The 20,338-nt window shown below is 36.3% G+C and overlaps 1 protein-coding gene across 2 annotated transcripts; it reads left to right on the top strand.

Moving 5' to 3' along the window:
• The first annotated feature begins 103 nt into the window (after positions 1–103).
• On the top strand, positions 104–14,884 carry LOC581159 (trichohyalin). 2 transcript variants are annotated; one of them, XM_011664702.2, is made up of 14 exons: positions 104–260; positions 1,331–1,496; positions 2,207–2,483; positions 3,376–3,484; positions 4,389–4,486; positions 5,116–5,195; positions 7,161–7,367; positions 7,994–8,068; positions 8,698–8,798; positions 9,562–9,689; positions 10,732–10,887; positions 11,405–11,632; positions 12,062–12,154; positions 12,961–14,884. In XM_011664702.2, exons 2-14 carry the CDS (start codon positions 1,354–1,356, stop codon positions 13,018–13,020), a joined length of 1,755 nt encoding a protein of 584 aa, XP_011663004.2. In that variant the 5' UTR covers positions 104–260; positions 1,331–1,353; the 3' UTR covers positions 13,021–14,884. The 2 variants fall into 2 exon arrangements, with proteins under 2 accessions (XP_011663004.2, XP_786265.4); XM_781172.5 differs by having other exon boundaries at positions 105–260; positions 1,315–1,496.
• Positions 14,885–20,338: the final 5,454 nt, after the last annotated feature.

A 20,338-nucleotide genomic window follows, 5' to 3' on the forward strand; every position in this document is an offset into this window, starting at 1 on the left:
AAGTGCGCCCAGACTACGGAGCGTAGCCCCTCCCAACTCACTGCATACACCTGTCGCTCGTGCAAGTGCTCATTTGCATATGTAATTGTCTCATGTCTCCCATAGCGACATGTATCGCTATCTGGCTTGTGACTCGTGCGGTCGTGTATCCGAAATAAATAGTAAACAACAAATATCTCTCACATTTGTTCCTGTTATAATTTTGTCTTCCTTTTTTATGCATTTTTAAAGCAAAGATCTGTCATCAAGAGTGCTGTAAGGTAAGAATCGTTGTTTTACGTGTGAGGTTTTGAAAAAGCTGATGATTTGCAGGGTGTTTTGTGCAGCCGCGCGCTGGCTTCGAATAATACCCATTTTTAGAGATCGTAATCGCCCGGGGACTGGACCGATGGATTACGCATAGAGAACGCCTGGTCTGTCACGCGTATCACGGCGCATGTATATTGAGCGGAGATAAAGGTTTACCTAATTTCATATTTTCATAACATTTTAAAGGTTAGAGTTATGATCTGTGAAATGGACATGGTTACGCATGTTGCCATCATTATCATACTGAATGATACGGCATATATATTTGTATTGTTGTTTATAAATATACAATTAAATTAAAAGGAAAACTTCTTTTAATTGATGGCACTGCAGCATGCAGCTGCACTGGCACAAGTGGCAGCATATATTTGATAATCGATGCGTGATGATATGTTTTAAAACCCTGAATGAAAATTTACTCTTTTTTTCTACAAGCGAAATTTTGATTCATTTAATATCATTATTGTTATATGGAGGCCTATAATCTTGTTAACATTTTTGTTCATCATCATTATTAGCATCATCATTATATCATCATTATAACTTCTTTATTACTTTTTTATTATTATATTATCCTCATGAAGATGATGATTAATATCATTATTATTCTATTTATTTTATTTTTTCATCATTATATTATCAATGTTTTTTTTTCTTGTGTGAAATCTAATCTTATAATAATAAACGCCTATATAAAAGAAATTACAAAAAAGAATATACACTCTTTTTCTATGTAAAATGTGGAATAAATAAAACTTCAAATACCATGAGTATAGTGCTTTGAACTTTATTAACGACCTGTTTAAACAATGAAATTATAATTGTTATTTTTCTATATCAACAGTTATTGTTTTATGTTTCATTCTTATTTACATGTACATTGTAGAACATATACTGCACTTCTAGGATATCTTTACAGCTATAATTAATTTTACTTAAAATCTACTCACTATTTCAAATTTATGATCACTAGTAAAAAAAAAAATCTCTTCTCCATATAAATAGGATCATATATTTGCAGAGTAAGGAAGGCAGACGTTCATCATGTTGAAGCAAGACATGCCAAGCGGGAAGGTCCTACTGAGCTTTGAGTCCAGTCCAAGGGGCAAGTCTCGCTACCAGACTCTAGCAGTAACGACCGATGAACCAGAGCCAGAGGAGGCTAAGGAATACGCTTCATTCTTGAAGTAAGGCTTGACTTGTAATAGATATCGGAAGGAAATAATTGTGTCAAATCTATACTAAAGGTTACTTAAGGTTGACTTCTGTATGAAGATAGAGATGCCTCTATGTCCTGGCTAATTGGTAGTACTCTGGCAGTATATAGGCATTGCCACAGTTTTTCCAGCCTATTTCCAAATTAAACATAGTATTCAGCCTCAACAACTTCACTTGGAAGGCTGTTCCACGTATTAACTATCATAGAGAAGAAATTACTACAAATATTTATATTTGCTCTGCACTTAATTTTAAATCTGTGACCCCTAAGTGCTAGTGATAGATGCCATTTATCTATGAAAAAATGGACTATATAGTTATTGATATAATTTTAATAATCATTTTGTCAAGTTTAACAAATATAGGATATATACATTCATGTTGATGCGTGCTGCCTTAATGATGAATATTACAAATGCTTTGAGAGAAAAAAAAGTTGTATTTTTATATTTTGAAAATTCTGAAAACAATGTTGTGGACAAAATGCTCCATGTACAATAAAAAGTAGAACCAAAATCTTAAAAATAATAAATTTCCTCATATTTAATCACAGTTTTATCATACCTCATTTATATGTTATACACATATTTATTAATAAGTGACTACTTCACGTCTTTCTTGTTGTTGGTAGTTTTTAAGTAAAATGTTAATATTCATGTTTCCATATTGATTGATCCAGAGCTCAAGAAAGGAAGTGTGGTCCAGATGGATACCTTGACTCCAACAAGTACACCCACTCCTTCCAGGTACGCGGGAAGGTCCTGGACTCCAAGGGTAACAAACCCAAGAAGGATGGAACCATATCACCGGCGCTAGCCAAGTCTGCCCCACCCACTCTAGGGGCGCAGTCCATGGGGGATCTATCAGGGCCCAAGAAGGTGGAGACGGTGGTGGACGTGATGCAGAAGGTAGCCCAGGATGAGAGGGAACATGGCAGGAGGATGAAAGTCATTGAGGTGAGAAGATCATCCAAGTTTCAAATTTAATAAATGCAAACATTATGGGCATTGTTTAACATTTTTTCTAGTTTTACAAATCTGAGATGCATGGCATACCTGTTTTCAGTGTCTGTAATAAAGTTTATTGGAGCCCTAAAGAAATTGCGCTTTAAAATGATCATGAAGTGCTATAAAAAAGTAAAAATCTTTGAGTGACCGGTTTTACCCAATAGACTGTAGTTTTATAAAAACCTTTGGGAAACAGTTTTTTAAATTTCTAAGACCAATCATAAATATCTTGATAATCAGGCAGGCGATTGGCTTGTAAAAGTCATGGAATTCCTGACTGACCCAAAGGTTTTTAATTATGATTTTTTTTAGAATCTGATGCAAATTAAGATACCCAATCCATTTAAATTTTCCTAGAAGTGGCTGATTGTGCCTTCTATGCTTGGTTGGTGGTTGGTTGGTTTTAAAATTGAAATACAAAACATAATAACACATGAAGAATCAAAACACTAAAATATTTTTCATAAACTATTCTAGAGGAAAATAATGGAATTAAAATGAAGATCAAGGGATATCACCTACTTCAGATTGACTGACAGTGTTGATCTGTTCTTCATCGGGGTCTCTAAAGCTTTTTTCAGATATAGGCGTTATATCGTAATATCTTTTTTTATGATACACATGCATGTGCATGTACTGCAAATACAAGATAGTGTCAAAGTTTAATCAAGAAAGTACCCAGCTTTAAAAATATGTTTCAAGGGTTTTTCTTTCCACAATTCCTAGAAGTATTTGTTTTAGACTATTGTATACTTCTATTCCAAAAAAAAAATCAAACTCCATGTCATAAACTTGAATTTATTTTGATTTGATAAACCTTTCCTCTTCTACATGTACATAGGATCACATGTGGCAGCATAGACAAGAAGAGAGAGATCTGAAGAGGGCAGAAGGAGACCTTATGAAGAACCAGGCCTCTCTCAAAAGGACCATGAGGGACTATGAAATAGGTAAGGAAACATTTACAAACATATAACTCTGAATAAGTCAAATCTGTTAGTTCTGCATAAATAGTTTGACTTATGCAAAATTTGACTTTGAAAGTGTAGATAACACATATTTTGCATAGTTGGTCCAAATTATTGATTCAACAAAGATTTGACTTGTAGACTTTAATGTATGCAGAGGTAACTGGTTTTTGATGCGATGGATATTTAGCGATAATTAACCTTTTTACATGATCATAATGAGCTGTCCATACATACATCTTGTAACCGTTGACATTTAAACATATCTTTCAAAAGTTGGTTGTACGATCAGAAGTTTCAATATGTAGAAGGTGCATAATTCACTTAAACCAGATTTGATGGAAAACCCATTAATAGGTGTACAGTTTGTAAAAGTCTCGCACACAGCAAACCTGTGGTCCCATCACCAAATACCCCCTAGTTTCTCAGAGAGTCTTCTGGTGAGGGAAATGTAAGATTAATAATTGTATTATATGGATGGGACGGGTGGAAAATGCGGAGCATTGTATATGACTATTTTAAATAAAACTATGAAGGCTAATCCTGGTGATTGACAACACCTGTTATTGGGTAAACACCCAGATGGTGTCAAATTCCCCATAAGAGCCCACTACTATCACTATGAGTATGACTGACAAAGGAAGCGGACAAAATATACAGTTCCTCAGGTAGATAAAGGAACATCCCTTCAGTGCTATTATGTAAAAATGTGTAGAACAGGTGTCACATGCATATTCACCTTTTACATAATAGAAGTGAAGGGATGTTCCTTTGTCTACCTGAGGAACAGTATATTTTGTCCGCTTTCTTTGTCAGTCATGTTCATAGTGTATGCAACATTAACAAAACTATTTATTTGTTGATATTTGTTTTCTCCATCTCACAGCCATCAGTCGTAGGAAACAGTCAGAAGACCAAAAGATGTTGGATAATAAACAGAAGGAGTTTTTCATTACAAGGGATTACGTTCATCAAAAAGAAGGGGTAAGTTGTGTTTTGCTCTTTCACTATACTACCTGTACCATAAGTCAAGCTTTAGCAGTACAGTGTCATCTTTAAGTGATGTTTTTGCACTAATTTTTAATCTGGAATGCTGGGAATTACACTTTACATATTAGCAGAAAGAGCAAAAATCACATAAAATTCTGAGTCTATTTCCAATGCAATGCATGTGCCGTTCTCAAATAAAAGCGATTTGATTTTAATTCTCATTAAAATGCTCTAAATTCTCATTAAAATGCTCTAAATTGGCAACACAGTGTGAAATATGAAATACTATTTTCATTGAGTTTTACAGTTTAGCTTTTCCACAAACATACACAATAGATATACCCTACATGCATATTGTGCATATTGCATTTATTTAATACCAAAATGCTCAATTATATACAACTAATTCAGTAAAGCAAGCAGACAAATAGCAATGTACATGTATTATTGTGTAGTACATATACCAATCTTTTATTGTCGTATATAAATATATATGGCGCTTAATATACATGTATGTTTCTTAACGTTTTGCTTTGTAATTATAATTACCCTGGTCATTGGATTCAATTGCTCATCTGCACATAGTTTAATCCTTCCATATTTTCTGTCTTTATTTCATTCAGCTCACAAAGAAGAATATAGAGAAAACTGTAGCGAAACAGCAACAACTCAAGGATGAAGACAGAAAGCTTCTTCTATCAGTGTGAGTATCATGAACCTGTATATAAAGACCACTCAAGGGAGACAAGAAGAGTTTATGAAAGACAGGAATAAAACATGTACATAAAAAAAGAACACTAAACAGAGACAGGAAAAATGGTCTTTGTAGGGAGGTTGTCTTCCTTTATTTTATTGAAACCTTTACATACACACCAATCAAGGAAGACGATAAAAGTGGTCTTTATGGGCAGGTGGTTTGTATGTAATTTTGTTTATTTAATAGCACATTTCTATAAAACACTGTTCAAGGGAACAACAAAAATTGGTCTTTCTACACAAGTGGTTGCTGTTGCTTGGTTGATTGTCAAAATTGTGTTTGTGTCAGTCATTGGATACGGTATGCAAATGGGCAAATGAGGACAAAGATCTTCAATAAGGGCTTGAAATTTGTACTGTAATTATTGGATAGCTTTATACGTTTGTATAGATGATGCCTCCGTAGAAGGCCTATCGGATTCAAAATGTGCATTCAAAATCCAAATTGTAAATTCTTTCAAAAAACACAGATATTCTTCAGTGTTTGGTATTGGTGACTTAAAGTTAATTGAGGCACAGTGATTTGGGCAAGATATATTTTAACAGCTTTTACTGACTCCATTTTGTTTTCCATTTATTTACTCCAATTTTAAAAGAAATCCATTTCTAAAGAGGAAATGTATGCCAATACGTCTCAGGTGACTGAATCATGTTTGAATTGCTTTGCAAATTAGAAGTTGTCCTATTAATGAGGTTTGGGTTCTTTGGACACCTGGCTTTGGATTTCAATCATTGTTAGCTGTGAGAGCTACATGTAGTCTGGAAGGTGTCTTAATTAGTCCTGAGACAAAGCTTGAACCAATTTGATTGGTCTATTTGTGACTGTCCGTACTGCTGCTGTTGATTGCTGGTTTGAACAGCTGTCAAACACTGTTTGTTGATACCTGAACTGGCCTTTTTTTGTGCAGTTTCACAATTTAAACAACAACAAAAATTGCTGTAGGGAAAAGGACTCTGTACATGTATACTGGGGTCATAGATACCTGTTTCAACTTTAGTACTAGCTGTGGTTGGTAAAACCTTACAAAACACTTAGTTTTCATTGTTCACTTGGTTAACATAAAGAAATCATGTTGCAGAACCCAAGGAACACTAAATTTTCTGGTGTTTGTACAAACAGGACTCTATTGCACTGGTATCTCATCTGTTTCATAACTTTGCAGGCTGTCCCTTATTCTGGTGTTTGTGTGGTGTAATTACGTGCACCATGGTGTCTTTTTCATTTGGGGGACAAAGTGGTAGTACTTAACAATGTATGTAATTTATACATTTTTCTTTCATAAGCTAGTTCCCAAATTCTGCCCAGAGAAACAAATAAACTCATTTCAACCAAGAGCTGACAAGGAAACTCTGAATTAAATACCCCCATACTACCACCAGTGAATGAACAACCACCATTTTACCCTCTTTACAAGTACCCCCTTAGGAGGCAAAGGGGAAATCCCCTTGTTTTCTTGTAAGTCTTAATGTCCATATGTAAGCTTCAGATGTTCCTAGTTACATGTATTTTTTACCAGGTATCCACTTCCTCAATCAGTTACAATAATATTGTGATTTTGACAATCATATTTACCTACTTAACTGGACGTCCTTAAAGCCCCACTGTCCTACTTGTAGCTACTTGCTCCCTCTATATAAAAAAAAACTTCCAATCGGTGCCTGTTGGTCCCCCATGATCCTCTTTTTCTATAATGTTAGTTGAGAGCTGAGTTAATGAGATAGCCACCTGTCAGTGACCTCGCTGTGTGGTCTAATCCCTTCTGGCCCAGTAGTATTGACGGTCTTTAACATTGGGATTAGGTAATAATATTGCTCTAATTGCTACTACCACCTTCTTCATTAATTCATATTCATCTATATAGTTATATGAATATATCTTAATATCTTCCTGTTCTACTTTATCACCCTACAGTGGTGACTTGGAAAGGAAGTACCGTGCCAAGATGGATGAGATTGAGCTGCGCCGCATCGAGGTTCAGAAACTGAGCGAGGAGTTCACCAAGAGGATGGTTCTCAAGGAAGAAGAGACCCATCGACTCAACAATGAACTCACAGACCTCGCTCTCAACATCAACATGGAGATCAAGAAGAACCAGACCGTCATCAAAGACACTAGAGAGTAAGCTCCTTCATAATTATTTTGCTTACCCAGGAAAGCCTCGTCATCATCGTCAATGCTATTCTTCCTGAAGGCCCTGCAATTTCTATTACCCTAGCAATTTCCTAGGTACCCATTTATACACCTGGGTGTAGAGTAACAAATGTAGATTAAAGATGCTGTGTCCCATTTGCAGCCAACTTCAAATTCTGTAGAACTTTGCAGGAATTATGAATATGTCATGTATGTCCTATCTGTGAAATTTAAAAGTTAGCAATGTCCTAGTATTCAAATTATGCAAGGAAACCTGTGTACTTTTTAGACTTCATTGTCAGACACTATTGAGTAACTGCCTGACTTTTTTTTCTTTGGTAATAACATACATACAATGAGCTGTAAAGGGTACATGAGCATTTGTTTACAACAATAACCCACTTCTTGTAATGGCCAAAATTAAACTGATTGAATCTTTGCTTGGCACAAAATGAACACCATTCGATTAGGTACAAGGGTGTGAAAATCAGAGTTGTTTACACATTTGTAAACTTTGTTGTACCCTTGAGGTTAAACATATATGTTCTAAATCTATATTTCTGTTATTTTACCATGTTAACACACTGTGTCTTTTCTCATTTACTCTCTTACAGAGATGCTCTGGCTGAAGGCAACGATAGGTGGAGGCAGACAAACGAGACAGAAAGGAAATACGAACAAAAGCTCAAGTAAGTTTGATAGAACAAGATAATTTGGTGATTGTTTTCCAATATTTTCTACATTTACTTTTGTTAATTTTGTCAAATATATAGTGTTAGGTTAGTATGAGGCTTTAGTGTTTGATGTAATGTAGACTCCAGGGTTGAAGGTTAATTTGGAGAGTCTAAAAATTAACCTCAAAGCAAATTCAATCTATATATTACAGATTACTTGTCAAATGGTTTGTGAATTAGGGCAGAATGATTTAGGCAAAATGTAGGCATTTCTCCACTAAAATGGAATCATATAGACCTGATCCGAAGAAAGGGCTACCGGAATTGAGTATTTACTATGTTGTCATGGTTCCAAGACATTGGATTTTCCATTTTTTTTCATTGTATTAGAATGTTAGCTGTTATACGAATTGTTTCTGTTATGCTTACTAATTATTTGATACTTATGTGTGGTTGATGGTGAATAAAAGGTATTATCAATTTGATGTGCAAGAATTGTTTCCTTTATGTCAAACTGTAAAATGTGTGTATATTGTAGACATGTTCTGGTTCACTATAATGCTGGCCAAAAACAATGTCTACACTTCGTGAAAAACTTATCAAGTTAATACTTACCATTGACTTTTTTTTGTTTTTGTGTTTAGGAAAACGAAGGACAAGGCAGACGTATTTGAGAACAGCAAGAGGAAACTGAGTCTTGATAAATCACTAGCAAGAACTGGAATGGAGGAAAAGATACGTGATGGTGAGAGAACATGCCTATTATCACTTTCTATGATGATATGTAACAGAATATGTGATCTTGCCTAGCTGTATTTTGGGAGAAGTAACGAGGGACGTATTGTGATGGTTTCTATCTGTATCAAGTACATTGTAAATGTCTTCTTTTTTTTTCTTTTTTTGTAAAGAGAGGAGAAAAAAAACAGTAAATACCAACTATTTTCTTGTAACCTGTTGACTAAAGAATTCTCTTTAATCTCACATGCTTTACTGATACATGAGCCACCTGGTTGCCATAGGCAGTAGGTTTACTTCATCTGTTTTGTAATAACATCTCTTCAATAAGATGCTATTTTTGGCCCATAGGACCCTCTGTGTGGTATTCTTGTTATACTTTTACCCCTCGTGTCACAGATGTATAATTATTACTAAAAATTAAATGAGATATGTTTCATATATAACTCATTCATTTTCCCTACAATACCAAACTGATACAACAAGTAGGGATATTTTCTAATTTGGAAAAACAATTTGGAATAGGAATAACATGTCTTATTTACCCAAGGATGCGTGAACAGTATTAATGCTGTGCATGGCATGGATTTAAACCCTGTATGCTGAGCTTTATATAATTCTGACGACTTATCCATAAGACCATGACACCTGTTATTTGTAAATGATAATTAACATATCTGCATATTTTTCATCAACAAAATTGAATTCTCAATATCATCGTTCAAAATTCATTTAAATATCAATTTTCTTTTTATCTGGTTGCTAATGCCCAGAGGGTAGAGCTTTACTGGATACCAGGAATCAACTGGGAGATAACCGCTTCACCCAGAAGAAACTACAAGAGGAGGCTCTCAATACCAAGCTAGACCTGACCAATAGGAAGATAGAAAGAAGGCTTCAGGTAAGAATTAGGAAAGACAGAGCTGACATTTGTGTACTTCCCACCCCCCCCCCCCCCCCTCCATCCCCCATCCTTGATGGCAAACTATTTCTTCAGACCTTTTAAACAATGCACCAAAGATAGAATTATAACTTTTTTTATCAAGAATATATCTACATTTTCTGGAAGGGCTTTGGTGATGAATAAAGAATAAGATATTTGCATTCAAAGATATTTGCCTCCTTTCAAGTTAATTAATAAAGAAAATAATGAGCATTTCAGACTGACACATTTGAAGTTGTGATTTTTGCATTTGCTTCTCGATGCAACAAGGGAAAGGAGATAGCAGAGCATCAGAGCGTATTCTGAATAAAGAAATTATACCAAATACTGAATGAAATATCAGATTCCCTTATAAAGAGAATTGTTTCCTTTGGAAAAAGATCAGTTAAACTGTAAATATTCAAGAATTACAAAAGTTTAAATTTTTACATCAGCTTGACAATGCTAGGAGAGCAAAGAGTCAGCAGTAACTGAATAATAACAGTTTCTGAGTAAAAGAATATCAGATTCCTTTTAAAGGGATCGTTTAACAATCATATGTTAAATCTGAGATGCATGGCCCTACATGTTACCAGTGTCTGTGATATGGTGTAATATTGAAGCCCTAAAAAAAATCGCGCTTCAAAGTGATTAAGAAGTGCCTCAAAATAGTAAAAATCTGTGAGTGACCAGTTTTACCATACTCATTATCCCCAATAGACTGTAGTGTTATGACAACCGTTTGGCAAATGGTCTTCAAAATTTGTAATTCCAAATAGAAATATCTTGATAATCAGACAGGCGATCGGCTTGTAAAAGTCATGGAGTTCCTGACTGACCTATAAAAGGTTTATAATTATCATTGCAGCAAGAGCTAAATCCAGGATTTTGTTTCAGAATCTGAGACAATGTTACCGGATCCCTTTAAAGGAGAATTCCCTATTCAAGGAAGGGCAGTTAGTGAAATGAGCAACCATTTCAAGGTGACAAATATCTTATCAATATTTGTTTTTCCATTCAGATTCACAATGCAAGGAGAGAGAAGAGACTGCAGAACATCACCACCGATAAGAAGGGACAACACAAGGCGTCTGTGGCTAAGTGGACCGAGAGATACAGCAAGAAATATTACGACGCTTCCAGGAGACAGAACGAAGATGCAATGAAACATGCGCAGGTAGGATGTCGGGATTGGTTTTCATCTCACATGTTCTTCCAAAAACATTCTTAGCACAGAACGTCTCATCCTATATGTGTGTCTTCAGCATGTAAAGTGATGTCTTCCCATTGCATGGTTGCATATAATGTTCCCTCTATGTTTTGTCCTATGTTCATGTTATTATATATGTTTAAAAATATATATGATATGACTGTTCACATTATTTTTGTTTATCTTAATGATATTGTTTATGTTTGTAATTCGTTATCGTGACTGTGGTCTATGTTCTTATTGATTTATTTTATATGTGTCTCACTTTTTTTGTCATACCATCTTTTAAACAACCAGTCAGTGATGTATTGTTCTGTAATGAAGAAGAAAAAACACTTTAGCTCATGGATATCATTTCCTTATTGACTTCATATAGCCATGTTTGTACTTCGGGAAAAGATGAAATTTTCCATTTATGTATCTGAAATTATATTTAGTTACCACATTTTATTTGAACAATCATTATTGCATCATTGTTTAACAGAGGACTGTATCTAAGCTGGAGGAGATCGAGCACAACATATCAAACCGAGTGCGAGACTCGGAGCTGTCTCGCAAGCAGCAGGAGCAGCAGGCCAGGCGCCTCAGCAGCAAGCTGGCTGAGATGAAGAGGCAACATCAGATGCTCATCAAGCAACAGATGATCGACTGTGCCAACAAGGAGAGAGATCTAGAGCAGAAACTACTCAGGCAGCAGTCGGAATTAGCAAAGGTGTGTATCTATTTTTGTGTGTGGATTCTAGAACAACTATGAGCCAGACTGCTACCAGCTGGACAACTAACTTCTGAACAACTGTCACTCAGTATATATGATTAACCTTTATTTGAAACTGTTTTTAGTACCGTCAAGGCTCGTCAGATGTGGCATGGTAAACCATGCACCACCAACAAAAAAAATCATGTTTCTTTTAAATGTATAAAGATGTGTCGACTGCGTGCAACAAAGGTCCTGCTCATATTCGCTGAGCTCTGTGTTACAATAATGTGATGCATATTACCCTTTACGTCATGTTTTAAAAAAATCTGTGGTATATATTGTGTTTAGCAATCATGTGGATTCCTCTTCTGACAACTAAAAACTCATCTTGACTTGTATCTATTATAACAAACATCAACTGAACAATTCATTTTTTGTAAACAGGCTCATACTAACCGTGAAGAGGGGTATCTTACACTCCAGAAGCACAGGATGTCTATGGTGGAGGATGTCAATATACTCAGCGAGACTGCCAGGGTGAGATAGACTAGACTACTGTTAAATCATTTCTAGAGAAAGATCATTATTAAAAGATTAAAAGATAATCAAGGTCCATATGAAGCTTTTTGAAAAAGGGTACAGCATTCTTTCATTAAAATATGACATATGTGTTTAGCTGGAAATCTCTCTTCACCAATGAGGGGGATGCATACAAAATTCTCTGACAAGCAACAAAACAAAAGAAGAAGAAAAAATATCAGATTGTTGTGGTCATGTTTTCACTCTGAAAGGGGGGGGGTCACACTTATCAAACCACTTCCCCACCACCTTTTTAGATGGGCCTGTAATCTTGAGACCTCGTATTGACATAAAATAAACAAAACATACAGTGAGTCTGCGAATACAAAGAAATAGCATGTGCCAAATGATTTGGGTAGAAATGCATCACAGTAAAGTAGGGTGCATGGTCATCTCTATTATGTGTGCTTAATATGCTATGATATGTGGTCCCCATCATACTAATATTCGCTGGTTTAAACTACCAACGTTACTGCATAATAGACCATCCAGAATTACAATCCCAGAACCTTTACTCAGGGTTAGCTTTAATCTGTAAATGCTTTATATCATGACACCAGTCCTCACACAACATGCGCACCTCTCCATTTTAGGAGCATAATTCCCCACCATTTGCCATGTTTTTTCAAATGCTAATAGGATTTTTTCCCTCCTGCATAAACATTACAAATGCAGATTACAGTCTTATGGCATAATTTATGGAATTTAACAGCCAGGTTATGTTTGCTTGTCCACTGATTATAGATTGTTTTTTCTTGACACAGGAACATCAAAGGCTGATGAGGATAGGACAAAAAAGTGACGTGCTGAGCAGTGTACCTTGATCATCTCAGAGCATACGCCTTTAACTCTCTGAGTTTCATATGTGGAATTGCCATGTATAGTTTCTGATGGCATTTTGAGCGTACGGTATGCAGAGGCTTAAATCATAATGAACATGTAAGGAGGGTTAATCATCCTCCCATCTGAGCATGACATGTGATGCGTATCCATGGTGACACCTTCCTTTATCGATGGGCTATGCAAGATCTTCACTCTTCCTCTCTGTGATATGGTTGCTGTATACACGTAGGTTGATCTGGAAAGAAGTTGTCAAGTCAAGACCTTGATGCCACTCCTAGGGAGCTTAGCGAAAGAGACTGGCATGAAAAGACGTATCGGAAATGCACCAAAAAAACATAATTGTTGCAATCATATTCTTAGTGCATTGAAGTAGAATAAGATAAGAACATGAAATTGATAAATACCTTTACTACCTTTTATTAGGCCCTGAAATACCCAAAGTTATATTTCAGATGTCACAAATAACCACTTTTGATTCACCGACTACCATATGCCTCTTGTACGTGTTCCGGATGCGTCTTTATCGTGCCACTACACTTTGCTAAACTACCATACGCGACAGAGGGTCGCGGGTCAACCATATAATCTCAACTTTTGGCACTTGCTTGGACTCTGATGTAAAGGACTACTTTTCTCAGACTGAAGCATCACTTTACATTACGTTTTTCTTTCTTCCAAGAGAGGACTTCTACCAGTCTCTTTAATTGGTAAAGAGTGCTCACACATATTTACATGAAATTGCACAAGTTATATTAGTTTCTTTAAAGCCATTTACAGTAATGTCAGTGAGTGGCCTCACCAAACTTTACCTATTTTTTAGTATTTCAAATTCTTTATTTGAAATGATTGCTGATTTTTCTGAGATATTAGGGATAGGTAGAAGGCAAGAACATTATTTCCATTTGCTTATGAATTAAAAAAACACAACCTATTAAGCCCATATGATGCAGGCACTGATCAAATTGAGCTATGATTGGGTAAGGGTTCTTGGAATCCTTTGGGGAATGCATCCATTTGTGTAAATCATATTGCCTCTTTTTGTATCACTAATGGAAGTCTCTGTCTGTTGAAAATGGACATGGTAGATAGCCTTCTTGGCCCTGTTTCATAAAATTGTTATAGAAGATAACTACCACATTCCTGCATTAAATGTGTTCCTTGCTATGCTACATTGTAGCTACAGTCAGTTATTATTTATAAAAAGATTTATGAAAAAGCTGCTGTTCTTGCACTATGTCTGGTTTTCTTCTCATATATTTTATAGGATGTGTATTCTGGTTTTGAATAATAGAGGTATCACATATTTTAAATTGATGGAGTCTGAAATTGATATTGAACTTTTGATTTGATTTATTGTGCTTTTGCTTTAGGTATTCTTACACTTTTATCAATTTGAAGAGATGAATTGTCATTGTCTTTCATTACTTAAAATATGCTGCTGATATATATTGTGAAACCTTTATTATTCAAGTAATGCAATGAATCAGGTATGGAGACATTTTGTATTACACAGTGGAAGCAAACGTTGTCTTGTGAAAGCCAGCAGAGCACTTAATCTACAACTTGTATGTAAAATACTTACAACAAAACTGCAGAATTACCTGCCAGTATAAATGAAAGCAATCACATGTTTTTAGAATTTAGATTATGACTTGTATGAAGATTAACACACATTCTCCAGATATTAGGGCAAGTATCTTTCTTATAACATAAGGTTAATGTGTATCTTAAAGTGAATATGATTTAACAAATATATGGTGTATATTACGTACCGTCTGTCTATGCAATATGAAATTATCTAACTGTGCCTTTTAAAAATAAATATGCATTTTATTTGCTAGATAGGGCAAATTGTCACCTCTGGTTAATGAATTAGTGAAAATATGCTGATATTCAATTTTCCATCATGTGCAGAATTTCGGCAAAGTGCAATTCTTGAATTTGCATTCACCTGTTACTGAAGTACATATAATCAAAATTTAGGTATGGTAAACCAAACTTATTGCTTGTGTGGTAAACAACCATGATCTTTAATAATTGACATGATTTTTTGCATTAATTATTGAAAGACATTCGATTTATCTTCTGATTGTGTGTAACCGATTCCAGCTGACTTTGACAATCATTCATTTGTAATTTTCATATTTTATTTTTTTAAAGAAAATCTAGTTTGAAAAGGAAATGTATAGGCATATAATGGACATGGAAAGCCTTTGGTCTTTTCCCTTATAAAGATGCCTCAATCTAAATCAAAAGAAAAAAAATTGGTGAAGTAATATTTCAGTCAAAAGAAATAAATTAATCAAGTATTTCATTCTTGTTGAAGTATTCATGCAACCATCATGGAATTGGATCAGAGACATCCACTAGAGCTGAATAGAATGTATTGGCGTGCATCCCATTTTAAAGGTTTCTTGCATAAGTATTGTAATGGCCGCCTTTTCTGTGCTATATTGTATCACAGATGACATAGTGATAATATAAAACTACATGTATACTGTGCACTGTGTATATGCTAGGGCTTGGTATTGGTTAATGGGGCATGGTAATAGTTTGCATCCCATTATTTTAAGGTTTCTCGCACAAGTATTGTAAGGCTGCCTTTTATGTGCTATATTTTATGACTGATTACATAGTAATAATGTTAAATTATACTGTGTGTTTGTTGAAAGTATGCTTTGAAATCTATGCAAATGACTGATTGATAGGTGTCTATTACTGTGCAGTATTACTGATAGTTATGAGTGATAGTATTCTAAACTTCCATTATTATTATTATGAATTATAGGCCTACTTCTATGTCTAACCAATGAGATGCTAACAACTTTTTGGTCAAAATGAACAAATATGACTTGATAAGATGAGTGAAACTATTAAGCACTTTTACTGAATATACACATATCTATAAAGTGCTTTGACATTGCAAATCCAGAATGTTATCAAGAGTGCAAGCATAACATTTAAAACTGTTACCCATAAGCATAGGATATTTTCTCCTTCAATATCATGTGCCTTTTGCATTTGTTCCCATTCAAGTTGAATTTTGTATTATGAATGTCGATTTGGGTTTTTTGGGGGGGTCACATTTTCGACACTTTATCTCACTGCATATATGATGTTTATTTTGCCATTCCAATCGCGTATAATTCAATATTGTATATATAATAATTACTATCCTTGAAGGCTGAAAATAATAAATGAAATATATAAAGGCATTGCCTTGACCTTGGAAAAGTCATTCCTGAAAAGTCTGTTCATTACAGCTTCCTGGTTTGTTCTTAGTTTGAAAGTCCTGCAGACAAATGGATTGACCCTGTTCTGTAGCCTTGGGGGGGGGGGGGGATATTCAAGAATAAATGTCACACGTACGATACAATTGCCCCCAGACAACTACCCCTAGAAAACTATCCACTAAGTCGTTTATACCTAGGTAGTTTGAGGGGGTAGTTGTCCAGGGTACATGTCCTGAAAGTAGTAATCCTATTGGTAGGTGGTCGAGGGGGCAGTCATTCCTGGTATGTGTTTGCACCCCCCCCCCCCCCCCCACCTCTTCACATAGTGAACATGTATTGACGTCCATGCACTGACGGCAGATTGTGGGCCTATTGATTGTGACGCATTTAAAAGTTTTAGATGTGGGCCGGTGCACATCTCTAAATCTTCAGGAAGTAATGGAATAAGCGACCTATACGGATGGAACGGACCGACAGTGCATAGATGCTGGCACTCAGGTGTATGAAGGTATGTAGGCATGTCAACCACTCCCCCCCCCCCCCCCCCCCCCCCCCCCCTCCTTCCACTTGAGACGTTTAGAATGTTCTGACAACGCCTCGAGAGCAAGTAGACTTCGAAAGAAGAGTAAATCACTGCCGACATATCTAATTGCGCTCAACAAGATCTCTTTGTGCGATAAAAGCATTCTAAACGTTTCGTCTCCGGCCAAAAACGTGCATGCCCTTTTACGCAGACGACACATTATTTCCGATATCAAGAAGGATTTGTCGATCATGATCAATTACGCTAATGCATGATCGTAATCGGCTTCGAGAGCGTGTACGTCACAGGTATACTAGGAGGAAATTGGGCGAAAGTATAGCCTTAAAAGCAATTTAAGACAATTAATCAACGATTGATATCTAGAGAATTGATTCGAGCGAAAGACCCGAGATTGATCGATTGTTCTTGATTCATCGTTATTGACACAGGCAGTAATAGAGCAAGGACTTCATGATTATGTAGGATATTTCGAAGATAGACTGGATGAGGCACTTTTCAGTTCTATATAAATCATTTGACCGTCAGTTGCCCGGAAGCGAAGGAATTCGTTAAATGCTCTCTATAGTTATGGGGGGGGGGGGGGAGTAACAAATAAAATTTCGATACCTCCGGCACTTTCTTGCCACTTCGATAAGCCATTGAACGAGTAATCAATGAAACATCAAATCGCATTATCGAGCTTTTAGTATGTTAAATGGGTCAAGCCTGCATTGGATGGGCTGCCTACATTCTCGCACTTACATACAATGCTCATGCAGTGCAATGTTTCATAAAACTTCTTTTCAATAGCAAACGCCTAATTTCTATGCTCTCGTTCAATCAAATGCAACGATTTCAGTAGCTTATAATAGTAATACACGTAGATAATAACCTGTCATGGAACAAGTTTTATGTATGAGGGTCTAGGTCTCATAAAGAGTTTCGATTGATCCGAATCAGTCGCGATTCCTCTAATCAATCGCAGGTTTGCGATCTCCTATCTCTTATATGCGATTGATATAATTTTCGATTAATATCAACAATACTGTTGTAAGACGGGGCCAATGTGTCACAATTTTTCATAACCAGCTGCGGTATCATTACTCCAATTTTTGCAGAAAACATTATTACATGCATTTTGAAAATCATGAGCACCATGCCATTCTCCGACGATAATTGAAATAATACCTTTCAAATCAATTTCGAGCGATTCATCATCTGCAATTAATATGTTAAATAAGAAAATGCCACCTTCTTTATTACATTTCGTTGTCTTTAGCAAGCAGATGATACAGTCTCATTTTATTTTTCGCAGAAACGTGCCACACATAGTCAGTTGCGGATAGAAAAATCTCTGACGATTTGAAAGGGGGGGTGGTTGACACATTCTGGAAAACAAACTCTCTATCAATCAAGAACACAGGATTACAACTTCGACAGGGGACACGCCTTCACAAAATGACGACCATTTGTGTTTGTCGTGTAGTTAAGATATAGGCATATGATCAGGTGGAAATTTGCCAAGACAGGGTCAGTGCCAGTAAACGCACGTGCCCATTTGCCCCACCCACCCCGCGTCTCTCTTAAATCCGCCACTTTAAACAAAAACTGCCTTTGCCTTTTTCGCTTCCTTAATTTGGATCACTGTCAGCGCCATGGCCCTGGAAGAGTAAAATATTATCTTAATTTTAGAGATCTTCTGTTTTCTAAGAGGAAAACAACGAACGAACCTTGCACTGTTACTTCATATCAGGCATACGAGATGGCCGGGTCTCTATCAACACTTTAAACACACCATGTACAGACTAGATTGATGACAATGTAAATCACAAGAACCAATTAAATACACTCCATTTCTCCCATGATCACTGTCAATCGCATGTGAGATGCTTCACCGGCCCGGCATGCAAGACGCGTGGTAAGGAGTAAGGGTTAAGAGGAAGGAGGAGGCAGGAGGAACGTGTGTGGTGAGGGTAATGAGAGAGAGAGAGAGAGAGAGAGAGAGAGAGAGAGAGAGAGAGAGAGAGAGAGAGAGAGAGAGAGAGAAAGAGAGAGAGAGTGGGAGGGGGTAGGGAGTGAAGAAAAGAAAAAAAAGAGAGAGGGAAGAGAGAGAGAAAAAGAGAGAGAGGGAGGGGGAGAGAGAGGAGGGAGAAAAAGAGAGAGAGAGAGAGAGGAGAGAGATGGGAGACAGAGAGAGAGGGGGGGGGGAGAAAGTAGAGCAAGGCCAAGGAGAGACAGAGATACATAAGATAAGGTAGGAGTAAGAGAAAGGGTAGGGTCGAACGTGATTGGTGAAATGGATGAAAGTGAGAGGGAGAGAGAGACCGAGGTAAAAGAGGAGACGAAGGAAAATGAGAAGAAGGAGGAGGAGGGGAGGAAGAGGAGAGAGAGAGGGAGAGAGAGAGAGATAGAGGGAGAGAGAGATGGGTAAATAAAGCAGGGAGGTGAAGTTGTGAAGAAAATGGGAGACTGAAGGCAGAAAGGAAAGAAAGAAAGAAGATGTATTCACATCATGGCTTGCACATGTACTTGAGCCCTCCTCGGCTTTTCGTTGACATGGTAACTACGAAAAATGTGCATAAATTAAAGTTGACCGCCGGTCACCAACTTGAACCTTAACATTCGGACCAAATGTTATTTACCTATTACTTCGTTAAGTGTAACCAAAAGACTTGCAATATATAATTTCCCTGGTCACTTGTTACAATAAGGATCCTGAACATAAAAATCGAATATTAACAGGTTCTCAAATGCTATAGATTCAATCCAGCTACGGCTGCAATCCAGCTCCGATGATGTCTGCATTCTACCTACCAGGTACCTATATATATATCCCCAGGTACAGAACAGGGATAAATGAAATGCCATGACCGAGGACGTCAGTGCCGTGCAGGGGTTTGAACCCATGAGCTTTGCACGATTGTGGAATGATTAAACCACTCAACTACAAAACCTCTATCTTTATTTATAATTCCATCTTTAGGAAATTAAAGTATTTAGTTTGACCTTTAAATTAAAAAATGACGAGCGTCGTTTTATATTCTTAAATGACTTCAGAAGACACACTTCAATTTGTATTCTGCTTGTGGATGTCAAAACAAATATCCTTAACTCCGATATTGAATTCAACCCTCATGAATTGACATGACGAGACATTATTAGATTCTACTTGAAATTCAAAGTCAATCACATCGATAAACGTCAAGATATCACATCTTGCAGCATATTAATTCAATTTCGGTAGGGATTTAGGTAGGGATGATTAAATTGCATTGAAAGTACAAATAAAAAAACTCCTCTCTTTTCAAGCGTGGAAGCGATAGATTATTAAATCTAGATTCCTTTGTTGAGCTAAAAAAGTAAACGATTAACCATTATGATAATTATAAATAATTAAATATAAATTATAAATAACAAATAAATTAAAAAGAGACCATTACACATATTTCATTAATTTCACGGTACATGAGAATAAAGTCTTGAGTGATTTTCATTATTTGGCATAATAAAAGACCCATGATCGTGTGTGATAATGTGCCCGCC

This window comes from Strongylocentrotus purpuratus, unplaced genomic scaffold (assembly GCF_000002235.5).
Source record: "Strongylocentrotus purpuratus isolate Spur 01 unplaced genomic scaffold, Spur_5.0 spur5_scaffold_10, whole genome shotgun sequence".
In the NCBI taxonomy this organism is placed as follows: Eukaryota; Metazoa; Echinodermata; class Echinoidea; order Camarodonta; family Strongylocentrotidae; genus Strongylocentrotus; species Strongylocentrotus purpuratus.

What these genes read in the sequence shown, in the direction of transcription:
- LOC581159 (XM_011664702.2), top strand. Translation starts at nt 1,354, where the DNA reads ATGTTGAAGCAAGACATGCCAAGCGGGAAGGTCCTACTGAGCTTTGAG. An exon ending in AAATACGAACAAAAGCTCAA is followed by an intron (nt 8,069 to 8,697) that starts GTAAGTTTGATA and finishes TTTTGTGTTTAG; the next exon opens with GAAAACGAAGGACAAGGCAG. An exon ending in TACTCAGCGAGACTGCCAGG is followed by an intron (nt 12,155 to 12,960) that starts GTGAGATAGACT and finishes TTCTTGACACAG; the next exon opens with GAACATCAAAGGCTGATGAG.